Consider the following 15500-nt stretch of genomic DNA (forward strand, 5'->3'; position numbering starts at 1 on the left):
CCACTGAAGGTAGCTATTCAACTCCATGTGACTGCGCACATCAACACATGATGGCAAGGCTACCACATCACTGGTGCATGCTACGTTTCCGCTAACCCCACCCTCTAATATGGCATGAAGGAATGGCAGATACACAGCCCAGTTCAAACTTAAAGACATTGAGTTCACAAAGCACACAAATAATTTTGCAGCAGTTATAGAACTCAAGATACCAGAGAAGGATGTCAGAAATTGAAGGAAGCTCTCGACACAACTTAGGCTCCTTTCACGCTATATTTGGAGGCAGAGTTGACAGAAATCCTCTCTGACCTGGCAACTTTGCAATAGTGGGAGAATGGGAGAGGACGGATTGCAATCTCTCGAAACTATTACTCATGTAAAAGTCAACCCTCTACTTCTTGGCTAAAAATTTAGCCTTAGAAACTCAATTTTTGTACACAAGTATATACAGTAGTCAAGGGGGCCTGAAAACTAGCAAAATAGACAGTTAATTTTGGTTAATGACAGATCAATGTAGTACTAACCCAAATAGACCAGGAATTATCATCCTCAATCTGTGCAGAATTATCTGAATATTGGAGTTACCCTGCTCCTCCACAGGCTGCTCTTTATCTCACCAATAGTCGCAGCACTGAAATTAATATAAGGATGTGAAGTTACCCACTAAATAGGGCACAAAGAGCTTGGAATGGTGAATTCAGGAGTAAGTGAATTTTTTCAAATGTCATGATGTCATAATTACTGCCAAAACACTCTGGCACTGAAAAATTAATTTTAGCAAGTGTGTAGGCTCATGCCTTCAGAATTTATTTAATGTTGGAAATTTTTTAAAGAATAAAAATGAAAATACTTTTCAAAATTTTATGCTGTCTCTTTTCTCTCTTTTATTCACATCTTTCTTTCCCAACCTTTATTTCACTTTCTGTACAAAAATTTAATTTATACTGCCTGGTTAATATTTACTTGTTTAGACTCTGCATGGCACAGTGAGGATTCTTCAATTTGATTGGCTGAAGATCCTTGCTTTTGCCTGCCAACCTGACAGGTGCCACAGATCCCCTGACAGCAAGTCTATGCTCAAACACTGCAAAATCCAGTGAATGGCAAGCACCATTCCTTAACTGCTGACTGCAAAAACTAGACCAGTGTACCACTAAATGAGAAAGAAACTTGCAACACTGGTATAGGAAAATTCAACCCAGTCAGACAGGTGGCAGCCTTGTGTTTTCTGCCTTCTTCCTCAAACTGTAAACAGGACAGTGTTATCAGCAGGAGGGTAAACTACCCAGTGTACGAAGGGCCTCCATGTTGTAAATTTTACTGCAATATACAAGCATAAACTTCCCACATAGTCTGCAACCTACAGTGGAAATTGTGGTTCAGAATAATTAAAGACAGTTCTGTTCCACATATAAACCTATGTGCAAACTTTTTTTTTTACAATTGTTTTTGATAACAACCTTATTTCCACATCTCCATATACTATCCCCCCCACCCCCACTCCTTTTCAATGCCAATTTCTCTCTCCCTTTCTGTGAAGTCATTGGCTAATTGAGGAGGTTGGATTACATGGATGGCAGATGTCAGTGGCCACTGTTCATATAAACTTAAACAGCAATTGGTGGCAAGCTATTTTACCAGAGGGAACCTGGCTTCAAAAGAAAGATTGTTTGTGCGAATCTGGGTGAAGCTACATCTAATGCTTTCTGCAACAGTTTACCACCACTTGTGACTTGTTAGGCCGTGTCTAAAGGTATTGAGCATCATCAAGTATGTAGAATGGGACAACATCATTAGTCGGCCAGGCTAAGGTGTGACAGTTCATTACCCTGAGGGAACAAGTGAATCTAGTCCAAACATGTTTCTAATGACAAGCTGGCAGCCATCCCAACAGTGACCAGGTTTATTGAATTCAGGTTCACAATTTACCATAGTGGGATTTCCTAGCCCAACATTACAACTACTACACTTATCTACCCAATAAAAACGCCATACTGCCCTGACATCAAATACAGTCGGCTCAACAGCAGCAATCCTGCCTCCCTAGCCCAAAACCTGATCACCACCATTCCCACAAACAGCTAACTCCATATAGACTGGGATGTGTATGCTCATCTGATCAATATCATAATCAGCTGAACCTTGTACGGATCTGACATTGGTTTTCTGATGCTATTTCTATGCTGACATTTCTCTCTCAGCATTATAACAACTGGATAACTTGCTAGGAGATGGGAGATTTTAACACAATCTTCAGACGGGTTGCAACACAGAGCACAAACAATTCAATAATTATACAGGTATTTCCTGTAAATACCAAAGTTGACTAAATAAGCACCACCCACTTGCATACCTTTTCAATTGGCTTTTCCAATCTTACTAACTGAGCCATAATGGTAATAATGAAGTTAAAAGAATTACTAGTTATTAGTTCCACTGTTATAATATTTATCGTTAAGGTGAAATCACACAAGAGCCATGGGTGAATCTCGTGTGAAAAAAAATGAATGTCAGACTCGGTCCACGTGAATCATTTTTAGTCGAGGCAGATAAGGCAAATAACACCTGAACCAGAGAAAACCATAAGGAGTGTAAGTTACACAGTTAAGACATTTACTCAGAAGAGGCTAGTTTTCATGACATCACCAATGGTTCACTGTAACTGAAAGGAAGTCATGTTCGATTTCTGACAGATACATAATTCAGACTGAGTGGAAATAATGGGTCAAGAAAATTATTGCATCGAAGAAGCTTGCTGTTGTGGAGCAGGGTTGTCGGTGAAGAATGCATACCTTTCTTTGTAATGCTGTGCACAGGCCTCACTGCAGAATTTACCCCCGTGGCTGAAGTGCTCAATAGTGCCGTAGTGTCCACAGTTCCCGCAGCAATAGATTCCATCCATGCTGGGCACTTCCTCTGTATTTTGTGAAGCTGGAACCGTTGCCACAGAAACAGGAGGGACAAGGGGTGGGGGGTGGGGGGAAGAGAAAAAGGAAAATTCTTAGTTTCATACACACACCCCAATCCAGGAACGTGAAATGTAATGAAATAAAAACTGTTATCTCCTCCAGCCCTACAACCCTCCAAAATCCCTGCACTCCACCAATTCCGGCCTCTTGCACATCTCCAATTACGTAAGAACATAAGAAATAGGAACAGGAGTAGGCTAGTTGGCCCTTGAGACTGCTCCATCATTCAATAAGATCACGGCTGATCAACTTATGTTTCGATTTCCACATCCCCATCTAACCCTGATAACCTTTGATTCCCTTGCCTAAAGAATCTATCTGCCTCTGCCCTAAAAACATTCAATGACCCCCGTCTCCACCACCTTCTGAGGCAGAGAATTCCAAAGTTACACAACCCTCAGAAAATAATTCTCCTCATCTCTGTCCTAAAAGGGCGACCCCTAATTTTAAAACAGTGCCCTCTAGTTCTGGACTCGCCCACAAGAGGAAACATCCTTTCTACTTCCATCTTGTCAAGGCCATTCAGGGTCTTGTACACGTCATTCAAATCACCCCTCACTCTTTTAAACTCCAGTGGAAACAAGTTCTGTCCATCCTTTCCCTGAAGACAACCCACTCATTCCAGGTATCAGTCTAGTAAACCTCCTCTGAAACGTCTCCAATGCATTTACATCCTTCCTTAAATAAGGAGACCAAAACTGCACATGGTATTCGAGGTGCAGTCTCACCAACGTCCCGTATAACTGAAGCATAACATCCTTACTTTTATGTTCAACCCCTCTCATAATAAGGGATAGCATTTCATTTGCCTTCTTGCTGTGTCTGCACACTAACTTTTTGTGACTCATGTACTAGAACACCTAGATCCCTCTGCACCTCAGAATTATGCAACCGTTCACCATTTCAGTAATATTCTGCTTTTTTGTTCTTCCTGCCAAAGTGAACAACTTCACATTTTCCCACATTAAACTCCATTTGCCAGGTATTTGCACACTCACTCAACCTATCTATATCCATCTGCAACCTCACGTCCTCTTCACAACATACTTTCCTACCTAGCTTTGTGTCATTTGCAAATATCGTGTCTTCACACTCTCATCTAAGTCACTGATGTAAATTGTAAAAAGTTGGGTCCCAGTACAGGCCCCTGTGGGACATCACTCGTCACATCCTGCCAATCAGAAAAAGACCCATTTATGCATACTCTCTGCTTCCTGCTATTCAATCTTCTATCCATGCTAATATATTACCCATTACACCATGCGCTTTCATTTTCCATAATAATCTTTGATGAGGCACCTTATCAAATGCCTTCTGGAAATCCAAGTACAGTATGTCTATAGGCTCCCCTTTATTCAGTGCGCACGTTACTCCTTCAAAAATCCCCAATAAATTGATTAAACATGATATTCCTTTCACAAAACCATGCTAGCTCTTCCCTACTGCCTTGAGCTCTTCTAAGTGCCAGGCTATAACCTCCTTAATGGTCGATACTGATAACTTCCCCACGATAGATGTCAAGCTAACTGGCCTATAGTTTCCTGTTTTCTGCCTCCCTCCCTTCTTGAATAGAAGGGTTATATTTGCTACTTTCCAATCTGATGGAACCTTTCCAGGATCTAGTGAATTTTGGAAAATTAAATCCAGCGCATCAGCTACCTCATTAGCCACCTCTTTTAAGACCCTAGGATGTAACCCAGAGACTTGCCAGCCCACAGCTCCATCAATTTGCTCAGTACCATTTCCCTAGTGACTTCAATTTCACCAATTTCCTTTCTCCAGTTCACCTCCTGATTTGCAGCTATTACTGGGAATGTTTTTTGCATCTTCTACAGTGACCACAAAAGCAAAGTTTTTGTTCGTTTCTTCCATTTCCTTATTATCCATTATTAACTCCCCACTGTCACTCTCTAGAGGATCTACACTCACTTTATTTACTCTTTTCCTTTTTAAGTACCCATGGAAACTCTTGCTATCCATTTTCACATTTCTAGCTAGCTTCCTCTCATACTCTAATTTCTTTCTCCTGATTAACCTTAGTCATTCTCTACTGTTCTTTATATTCTGTCCAATCAACTGTCCTGCTACTCATCTTTGCAGAGTTGCATGCTTTTTCCTTAAGTTTGTTGCTTTCCTTAACATATTTAGTTAACCATGGATGAGGAGTCCTCCACTTAGAATTTGTCTTTATAGTAGGAATGTACTTATTCTGAATACTCTGAAATATCCCTTAAATGTCTGCCACTGTTTCTCTATTGATCTATCCTCTAGCCTAGTTTCCCAGTTCACTTATGCTAGCTCAGCTTTCATCCCCACATAGTGGCCCTTATTTAAGTGTAAGATGCCAGTTTTAGACCCACTCTTCTCCTTTTCAAACTGGATGTAAAATTCAATCATATTGTGGTCGCTGATACCTAGAGGTGCCTTTACCCTGAGGTTATTAATTAATCCTGTCACAGGTTGGTTCCAGAACGAGCTGCTCTAAGAAACTATCTCAAAAGCATTCTAAGAACCCCTCATCCAGGCTACAACTGCCAATCTGATTTTTACAGTTTGTGCAATTTAAAATCACACGATTATTGCCATCCCTTCATCACAACACACAATATTTTCTCTTGAATGCTTTGTCCTACACTGTGGCTACTGTTAGAGGGTCTGTAGACCACTCCCATTAATTACTTTTCCCCCTTACTATTCCTCATCTCCACCCAAACCGATTCTACATCCTGATCTCCTGAACCAAGGGCATCTCTAACTATTGCATAAATGCCTTCTTTGATTAACAGTGCCACCCCTCCACCTTTACCCAGCTTCCTATTCTTCTTGAATGTCATGTACCCTTCAATATTATGGACTCAATCTTTGTCGTCCTGCAGCCACGTCTCCGTAATTGCTATCAGATCATTTTTATTTATTTCAATGTGGGCCATCAATTCATTTACTTTATGAACGCTACGTGCATTCAGATAGAGCCTTCAGTTTTGTCTTTTTGTTACCTTTGTAACATCTAGTCTTGACTGTTGATGTATTCTTAGGTTTTTCTCTCTCTGCCCCTTCCTCTCTGACACTCATTTCTCATATTACTATTTTGCTCTCCTGTCTTGACTCTACACCTTGAATTGCTACTCTACCCAAACTTGAAACATAATGTAGAAGTGGCGACATTTTCCTGAGTTTGAAACTTATATTGGCATTCTTGTGAAGCGTCCTGATGAGTGCAAGCTGTAAAGCTTCAACATGTCTATTTTGTCTGCAAAACTCAAGATCTGTACTACCAAATGGCAAACAGGTATGGTTTTTTTTTTAAAAACTAAGTAGCTAAAGAATTTACCAAGTGCTAGAAGTTATTACACTGATATTCAATGACATGACAATTGAGTTTCACGGGTTGAGAGAGAGTTGTGAAGCATTTCAGCAGACCAGTCTATTGCTCGAATGGAAATCAAAACAGGCTGAAGTTCACAAATTGTTTTCCTGTAACATCAAACCACTCTTGTAATTCAAAGCTAAAGCTCCTGATTTGTCACAACGTTGTGCGATAAATTGTATGATTATTGGAACATATTGCTGCAAGCATGATTTTATCTCAAGTAGTGGATGTTTTTGTGCCCATCAACACAAGGGATTGCTAGTGCCGAAGAAAGAGGAACTCTTTCCATTTCAGCATCCAGTATTGGCATCAACAAACCCCACAACATGGACACAGAGCTAGATGCCGAGTAAAACTCTCTACACCTACCACAAGGTGACTCAGTTTCAAACTCAGGAAAACACACACCATTTCTACATAATGATTTATAATTCACTGCACCAGCTAGTCTATGGCCTCCTGTTGGTGCTTCATAATGGTGCAAGGTAAATGGAAGCTAAGCTAAAAGGAGAGATTATAGGGAATGACCAATGGCTCAATCAAAAATGTGGATTTATGGAGGAGAGGGAGATAGAAAGACAAGGATGGAGGTCCATGCACCTAACAGCACAACTGCCAATGGTGGAATGAAGATGGTTAGAGGGTAGGGTGGGGGGTTGAGATATACGAGAAGCCAGAGCGAGGAGAACACGTTGAGGCAAGTGGGGAGGGATGAGGAAGAAAAAGAAGGTATAGCTGTTGAACTAGAAGAAGTTATGGAAATAGGGAAGAGCTTTTAAACACAAGGAAAAGAAATTGGAAGCCAACATAAGTCAGCAAGGGCAGGTGTGATGGGCCAACATGACTTTTAGTGTGACAGTTTTCAGCCAATACCAAGTAGAGCTGCAACTGGATTGGAACTGTCCAAAAAATATTTCATGTAGGATCCAAACATCCAGAAAACTTTCTAAAACTTTCATCCATCAATCTGGGCTGGAGTTGCACCCTGGTGTGACATTAAGAAACTTAAACATGTACATCAGAATCAACTGCAGGTTGACACAATTTATAACAGGACAGGTTTGTTAGTTGCAACATCACATTATTATTACATCTTTCATGCAGAAAAACATGTTGAAGAAGTGATTCACAGGTATAATAGAAATTTGATGCCAAGACAAAGGAGAAGGTATTAGGTGGTGTGACAAAAGTTGGTCAAGAGTCCACCTGCTACAGTATTAGTCTGCTGGAACATTACAGCCAACAGTTAAGCCAGTTGTGATGCACAAATGTTCTTACTATTTCAAGAAACAGAATTTAGCCTACAGCTTTGTTGATACATTTTTAATTTCCCATTGGAGTCATTACAATAATGTCCTGCTGGTGCCGGAGCACATTTCAACTTTCAGCATTCAACACAATTTTTCACAATTCTAATCGCAAGCATCCCATGATTTGGGCTAAATTTGCGACGACCTCAATCCCTTGCCTTAATCATAGGACCAGCAAATTTATTTTGTTTTATTTTATTCATTCACGGGATATAGGCATTGCTTACATGGCCAGCATTTATTGCCCACCCTAAGTGCCCTTAACTGAGAGGGCTTACTGGGCCATTTCAGACAACAGTTAAGAATCAAACAACACAGCCATGGTTCTGGAGTCACATGCAGGCCAGACCAGGTAAGGGTGGCAGATTTTCTTCCCTAAAGAGCATTAGTGAACCAGAGTTTTTACAATAATCCAGTAATTACACGGTCATCACTATTGATACGAGCTTATCATTCCAGATTTATTTAATTAATTTAAATTTCCCAGCTTCTGGTGGGATATGAACTCATGTCTACAGATAATGCGCCCAGGCCTCTGGACTACCAACCCAGAGGGGGCTGCCAGTTAGTTTAGCTGGTTAGAGAGCTAGCATGTGGATCAGATTAAAGGCATCAGAACAGCGTTTGAACCCTGTTCCGACTGAGGTAGACTCAGGGCCTGCCTCTGCACACTGCCTGAAGTGAAAAAAAATCATAGCACTTCCTCGTGGGTCAGTGAATAATTGTCGCAGACCTACCTTGGGACAGAGAACTTAACAAGAAGATAATCACTGTGCTGCTGTACCCCAGTGTGAGCATAGAGAGAAAGGGAAAGAAATAATGTAAAGAAAGGAAATAAAGAGCAAGAAAAACTTGTTAGGTCAATGCATTGTTGCAAGTCTTAGAAATGTCTCCGTGCAGCTGTTATAAATTAATCAAATTGGAAATGTATCTCTAAAGTGAGCAAAGGGCAGCTATTTCATGCAAAGCAAAATTCCCCAAATAGCAGTGAGAAAGAACAGGCAATTAACCTTAACTGAAGGGCAGTGCCTCAGACAATGCAACACTCTTGATTTCTACAGCAGAGACTTAGAGTTCATTAGGTGCTCAACAAACAGTCCAAAAATTTAGAACAAAAAAATATCAGATGTGCCAGAACCACTGGAACACTGATTCACAGTTCCTGGGAAAAGGCAATCATGGCATTCTAATGTTTAAGCCTGTCAAGTTGACACACAGTTCCAAAAAAGGGAAAAACCTCACCTTTTGAATCTAGGACCCTGCTCCCACTTCTCAAGCTGGTGTCTTTCCCATCTTCCATCTCTGCATTTGTGATGATTTCCAGGGTGTTGAACTCAGTGATTCGGAACTGTACACAAGAAAGTAAGTTGTGGATGCATGCACTATTTTGCTTCATCTCTTCATTTCCAAGTAATTGCATTATTTTCACCTTTAAGAGTTGGTGGAGCTAAATAATCCATCAGATCATGATGGACCAACATACTCTCCTGCAAGTGTTGCGCTGAGAATTTACATCGATGTTTATAGCTGCATTCTGAATTGTTTAGTGTCCTGCCATGTATGGGTTCTTAAAATAAGTGAAAAAAAGCTGAATATTGCAAAAGACAGGGCTTTTGTACAGTGCTGCAACTGTACAGGACATTGGTGTCCCTGTCTCTTATGACCCTAAAAAAGACAGATCTATCAGCCTCAGAGAGATTACGGGTTAAACATTTCAGAACCTGAAATGTGACAAAATGCCCCACTTGAAAGAATAATTTGACTTTTCCCGTCTCAGATGCTAAGGGATCTCCTGTTACATATTACCAGCATCTGCTGTTATAACAAGGACCGAAAGGTAAACTAACACCAAAGGTAAAGAGATTTCTAAAGAACAGAAGTTAATACTAAGAATTTTAGCAATGGTAAATATTCAGAAGACCCTAGGGGAAACTGGTAAAGCCAACAAACAGTGCATGGCGCAAGGGAATAAGCATAGTTTTATTTTCCCAAATCTGTGTGTCTTATACTGTAAACTCTGTAGTTTAGTGACACTGTCACACCTAGAAAATAATACCCTAACTTGTAGAGGTTAAGAGTGACAAATCAGCGTTTTCTTTTTGCCCAAATGTGCAGAAAGTTGATAATTTGTAACTTGATGTCCACCACTCCTAGAGCTCATGGTGAACTGATATTCTATGAGCAGTGTCTGAGGCTATGGGGTAAATTTGCAGCAGAAAGTTAGGTAGCTGAACACTGACTGATTCCTGGAACTCTTTGGTGCTACAGGAACATGCATTCTAATCAGATTGCTGAATTACCTTTAAGTTGCTGCCTGGCAGTGTAGCAATTCCATCCTTCCATTCCATAGCACTAAGCAGGTCAAAATCTTGTCCTGCTGCAGTATTCACATTTTCTTCTCTTAAACTTTGTTCCATTGTATTCTGTAGACTTGCTGCAGCAAAAAGTAGAGTCTATCAATGCACAAGGGCAATGCCTAGATTTGGAATGAAGTCTGAATATGTTCTTATTTTGCACCTTCGTTACAACAATAACTTGCATTTACACAGCAACTTTAAATGTAATAAAATGTCCCAAGATGCTTCACAGGAGTGTTATCAAACGAAATATGACACTGAGACACATAAGGAGGCATAAGGACAGATGAACAAAAAGTTGGTCAAAGTCTTAGAGAATGTTAGAGAGAGGGAGAGGTATAGGGAGGAAATTTCAGAGCTTAAACCTAGGCAGCTAAAGTATGGCCACAAATGGTGGCAATGAAAATTTGGGATGCTCAAGAGGCCAGAATTAGGTAAGTTCAAATATCCGAGGGTGGTGAGACTGGAGGAGATTGCAAAGATAGAGAGGGGCAAAGCCATGGACGAACTTGGAAACAAGGCTGAAAATGTTAAAAATTGAAGCACTGTGTAACCAGGGGCCTACTTAAGTCTGCAAGCACAGGGGTAATGGAGGGCACAGGCAGAAGAGTTTTAGATCAGCTCAAATTTACATTGGGTAGAACGCGGCAGGCATGCTAGGTGTGCGTTGAAAGAGTCAGGTCTGGCAGAACAATATGGTGGTGTTGCAGCGCAGTGGTAGCATCCCTATCTCTGGGCCAGAAGCTCCAGTTTCAAGTCCCACTTTCAGTACTTGATGGCCATGGAAGGTGCATTCATAATGTGGGCAAACAGGTTGATTATCAGCCTGTAAAACTTTCCAATAATCCTGATGGCAGGCAGTAAGAGTGGGAGAATCTTCTGGTTAGCTGTTCTGCAGAAGGCAAAGACAAACCAGTGCAGTAGTTTGCCAAGCATAATCATGGACCTATCCAATGGAAGTTCATGGTCACCAATTCCCTCAGAGTATAGTACCTGAAGGAGGGGTAATAACAGCATAGAAGAGGGTTTCAGCAGCTGAATTGAGGCGCGCGCACACACACAAAAAAAATCCTCTCAGCAAACCATTTAGCTTGAAAACAGACCTGCCAAGTGTTACTCATTAGCAGTGACGAGTCATTAATTTTTGTTGAATCTATCTTTATACTGCGGGCCAGAATCAATAGCAGTATTACACTCCTGGCTGAATACCATTTTGTACTTTGGCATGTGGAAAACACCATGCATACATCCTTAAAAGCATAGTTAAATGGCTTGTGTGATCATAAACACCAGCATAGACCAGCTGGGTCAAATGGCCCATTGCTGTGCTGTAAATAATTCTATGTAATAGTCAGAAACTCTGTTCATCATTGGTAATTTTTTTTAATGTCAGCACAGACTTGATTGTCCTATTGGCTCTTCACTATTAATGACATTTAAACATGAAGATTGGATCATTTTAAAAATGTTAAAGACAATAAGTTTAAAAACAGGTTTTTTTCCCCTCCAGTTGCAATTGTACTTCAGTTGATGTGAAACCTAAGCAGTGCAAGGCCACCTCACCCAGGTGTTTTTTTTTTTAAACATTTGCCACAATTTGCAATCCACATTCAAAATTCTTACAGGGCTCGACAAGGTAGATGCAGGAAGGATATTTCTCCTGACTGTGGGGTCTAGTACAGGGGACACAGTCTCAGAATAAGAGGTAGGCCATTTAAGCCTGAGATGAAGAGGAATTTCTTCATTGAGGGTGATTAACCTTTGGAATTCTCCATCCCAGAGGGCTGTAGAGGCTCAGTCATTCAGTATATGCAAGACAGAGATCAATAGATTTTTATATATTAAAGCCATCAAGGGATATGGGGATAGTGTGGGGAAAATGGCCTTCAGGTAGAAGGTCAGCCATTATCTAGTTGAATGATGCAGTAGGCTTAATGGGACAAATAGTCTATTCCTGCTCCTATTTCCTACCTTCCTATTAGTACCTCAAACTGGAATTAAACTACAGTTTCTGCATTGTATTGCAAAATTATTTTTAACGCTGATTAACGTTTAAAGTAAGCACACAAGGCAATTAAATTAGGTATGCTTTAAACATTTTTTTTATTCATTCATGGGATGTGGGCGTCACTAGTTAGGCCAGCATTTATTGCCCATCCCTAATTGCCCTTGAGAAGGTGGCAGTGAGCTGCCTTCTTGAACCACTGCAGTCCATGTGTTGTAGATACACCCACAGTGCTGTTAGGGAGGGAGTTCCAGGGTTTTGACCCAGCAACAGTGAAGGAACGGCAATACGTTTCCAAATCAGGATGGTGTGGCTTGGAGGGAAATTTCCAGATGCCCTTGACCTTCTAGATGGTCATGGATTTAGAAGGTGTTGTCTAAGGAGGCTTGGCGAGTTCCTGCAGTGCATCTTGTAGATGGTGTACACTGCTGCCACTGTACAGGAATATATTTGAATAACACTATTAAACTTTCATCTGTTTTCAAATGTCTCAGTAACCTCCCAAACTCTGAAAACTCCTTAAAAACTCTCCGTGATCTCTGCACTCCTCCAAATCCGGCCTTTTGTATTTATCAAATTCTCATCTTTCCACCACTGGTGTGCATGACTAGGATCTAAGCTCTGGGATTCCGTCCCTTAAACCTCACTGGCTCTTTCCCTCTCAATGATGCTCCTTTAAATCTACCTCTGACCAGACTTTTGGCCACCTGTCCTAATATCTCCTTATATGGCTCAGTGTCAAAGTTTTTGCTTGCTGACGCTCACGTACATTAAAGGTGCCACATAAATGCAAGTTGTTCTTTCCCACCTGCGGCACCTCCGCTGCTTCAGAAATGTTACTCATCCCACCAAGCGCAATCTAATACATTCATTAATTCAGATATATATTGATTTGCGTGGCACCCCAAGAACAATCGAAACAAAGATCTGCAACCCTATTTAACATCGCAATACAAACAGGAGCAGAAACAATATGATCGGAATCATTCCCCATATCCTGGAAGCCATTGACCTGGCCACAAGGAGTCGCTCTTGACACATCTCGTTCAACTCAAGCCTTCCTGACTTACTGAGCTAAAGAATACAAGTAAAAAAAAATTCATCTCATACAAACAACAGAACAAGTCGAATGATACATACCCTGTCCTACTGATCTATACGTTGTGCCGGAAAATATCAAAGTCGTTTTTTTTAGTATAATTTAAATAAAAACTCGACACGTTCAGCAAAAAAAAATCGATCTCACATCCCCCCAAAAATTCTACGCTCTCAGCATTTGTTATAAGTTAACAGTATCAACAATTGCAATGCATTAATTAATATGCATGGGCTTGCAGAGCATGGGAGGAGGAGGGGGGGGGGAGAGAGAGAGAGATAGTAAATCATAATTCTTCCGGCCTGTGAGAATAATTTTTATATTTGGAAAAAAAATCCACAAAATACGGGGATAGTAAATTTTCGATAAGAAGCGCGGATATAGTAACTGCCCGGTTTCAGCTTTTCCAAGGTTTCCGGGTTTTCACAATTTTTTTTCAAACAAATAAATTTTTTTTTTAAAAAAAAGTTTCTTTCCTGATGTAATTATTTAGCTGAGTTTAGACTTGTCACAAAATGGCGGAATCAACAAGGCCTGAAACACGTTTGAGACTTAAAATTCACAAACCTTTCACTTCACTTAAATCCAATTCTCTCGACAGCCCGGCGGCTGAGATTTCAATACATAAAAAACAAGTTTCAAACAACAGCTCCCTTCATCGCCATTACAGAAATTCTCCTCATCCTCGTCCCCCCCCCCCTCCCTAAAAATATAACATAAAATCACCCCCCACCCCGGGCTTTGGAAATGTATTTTATTTTAAGCGACATTTTCCTATTTTTTTTAAGCACCCTTTCACTGGAACAGAGAGAAAAAAAAAACTTCATTTTTTTTCTGAATATAGCAGAAAACTTTTAGGCTGGGGGAAAAAAAAGAGGTGAACAATTTCTCCAAAGACCCTTTCGAAAGAAACGTCAAAGTTAATGCTGGTTGCAATCATTTTCAACTGGTTAAAAGTCCCAAAGAGGAAGAAAACCTGGCACAAAGTGTGAAACAGAGGCTGCTGCAGCGCCCTGGCCGTAAAATGAAGCCGGGGGTTGGAAGGGGGAGGAGGGGGGAAGCGCGAAATAAGCTATTTTTCATCTCCCCCCCCCAACTACCACCCCCACCCCACACACACATTTAGAATGAACGCACCTTCGCTTCTTCCCAACTAAATTGTTGTCAGTTGTGGAGTGCGGCCGAGGGCAGCGCGCATGCTCCATAGGTGAGAACACACTGCAGGCAACAAACTTTTTGCAACATTGTCCACTCTTCGCCCAGCGCAAGGAAATCCCCACTCACTAGCATGATCGCACGTTGCGATTGCGGGAAGATAAATCCTGTCTGTACCCATTCAACTGGGAATTATTTCTCTCTCTGTCTCTTTCTCTCTTTCTTTCTCTCCCTTTGCAGGGGTTTCCTGTTTTCTTTTTAAATTGTTGATAGCCCCATTCCTTCCGACTGGTGAGATGCCAGTTGGTGCCAAACTTTTTTTTCTCTCTCTCTCTCTCTCTCCCCCCCCCCCCCTCCTCTTTTTCTTATTTACGGCTGGTTTCGTTTTTGTTTTTCTGACATGCGATTATTGTGTGTATCCCACCCGTGTTGGGTGTTGCTTTAGGGGAAAATAAAGAGAGTGGGTGGAGAGAGAAAACAAGGGGTTTCGAGATTTCGCCACATGAGATGTGTGGTCGTTAATTTCGTTCCCCGGCGGGTTATTCCGCACCAACTTGCAAATGGAACATACTAATTTCAAACGCAGGCGTATCTGCAAGGTGGCCGAATCTTAGCTATTCTGTGAAATATAACTGCGTGGCATTTTCGGAACGCAATCGGATCCACACCACGACATTGAGCCAATAACATTTGAAGCTGCACATGCTTCGTCCGTTAAATGTGTATGTTCGTGAGTAAAGGAATAAGCGCTGTTAAACAGTGGAAACAATTATTTCATTTTGAAAGTGTAAAATTTAAAACACAAATATACACATGTAAAGGTGCCTCATTGGATTGCTGCAAACTCCATTCCTTGCATCCCCCCAAGTAGGTCAGAAACTCTTGGACTCGTTAGAATTAGCTCTTGTTTTTAACAAGTTAAACGGCGACTGATAGACAAGACAATGCTGGCCAATGCAAGTTGAGACCTAGTGTAAAAAATGGTCTTTTTTGTCGGAAACAAAAACTCTGGAGTTATTCAAGACCAAATGGGATGCTGTGTGCAGGTTTCCATGGAAAGAAAGGCTGAGTGGGCCAAGTGGCTTCCCACCACTTTGCAACTTCCAAGAGGAGTTTGAGTGATCAATCCAAATATCAAATACAATTTAAAATCTCATATCTTCAAAGAAAGTCTATCTGTATTTTTCAAGCAAGTCTTTTTTCAGCCCATTTTAATGAGAACTGGCAAAGTGAAACAT

General features: G+C 40.9%; 1 protein-coding gene across 4 annotated transcripts in view; it reads right to left on the reverse strand.

Annotated features, from left to right (window-relative positions):
- Positions 1-14547, reverse strand: part of l3mbtl1b (L3MBTL histone methyl-lysine binding protein 1b) — a 71062-nt gene extending 56515 nt beyond the window's left edge. The window contains exons 1-5 of one of the 4 annotated variants that reach the window (XM_041213464.1): positions 14245-14547; positions 13152-13165; positions 9950-10083; positions 8892-8997; positions 2793-2931 (exon numbers count right to left, since the gene is read on the reverse strand). In XM_041213464.1, the coding sequence (XP_041069398.1) occupies positions 2793-2931; positions 8892-8997; positions 9950-10083; positions 13152-13165; positions 14245-14312 (461 nt within the window). In that variant the 5' untranslated portion in view covers positions 14313-14547. Of the gene's footprint in view, positions 1-2792; positions 2932-8891; positions 8998-9949; positions 10084-13151; positions 13166-13674; positions 13794-14244 lie in introns of those variants that run through there. The other 3 variants (XM_041213468.1, XM_041213467.1, XM_041213465.1) reach the window with 3 other exon arrangements.
- Between the last annotated feature and the right edge of the window lie 953 nt (positions 14548-15500).

The sequence above is a fragment of the Carcharodon carcharias genome, chromosome 19, assembly GCF_017639515.1.
Source record: "Carcharodon carcharias isolate sCarCar2 chromosome 19, sCarCar2.pri, whole genome shotgun sequence".
NCBI classification, from domain to species: Eukaryota; Metazoa; Chordata; class Chondrichthyes; order Lamniformes; family Lamnidae; genus Carcharodon; species Carcharodon carcharias.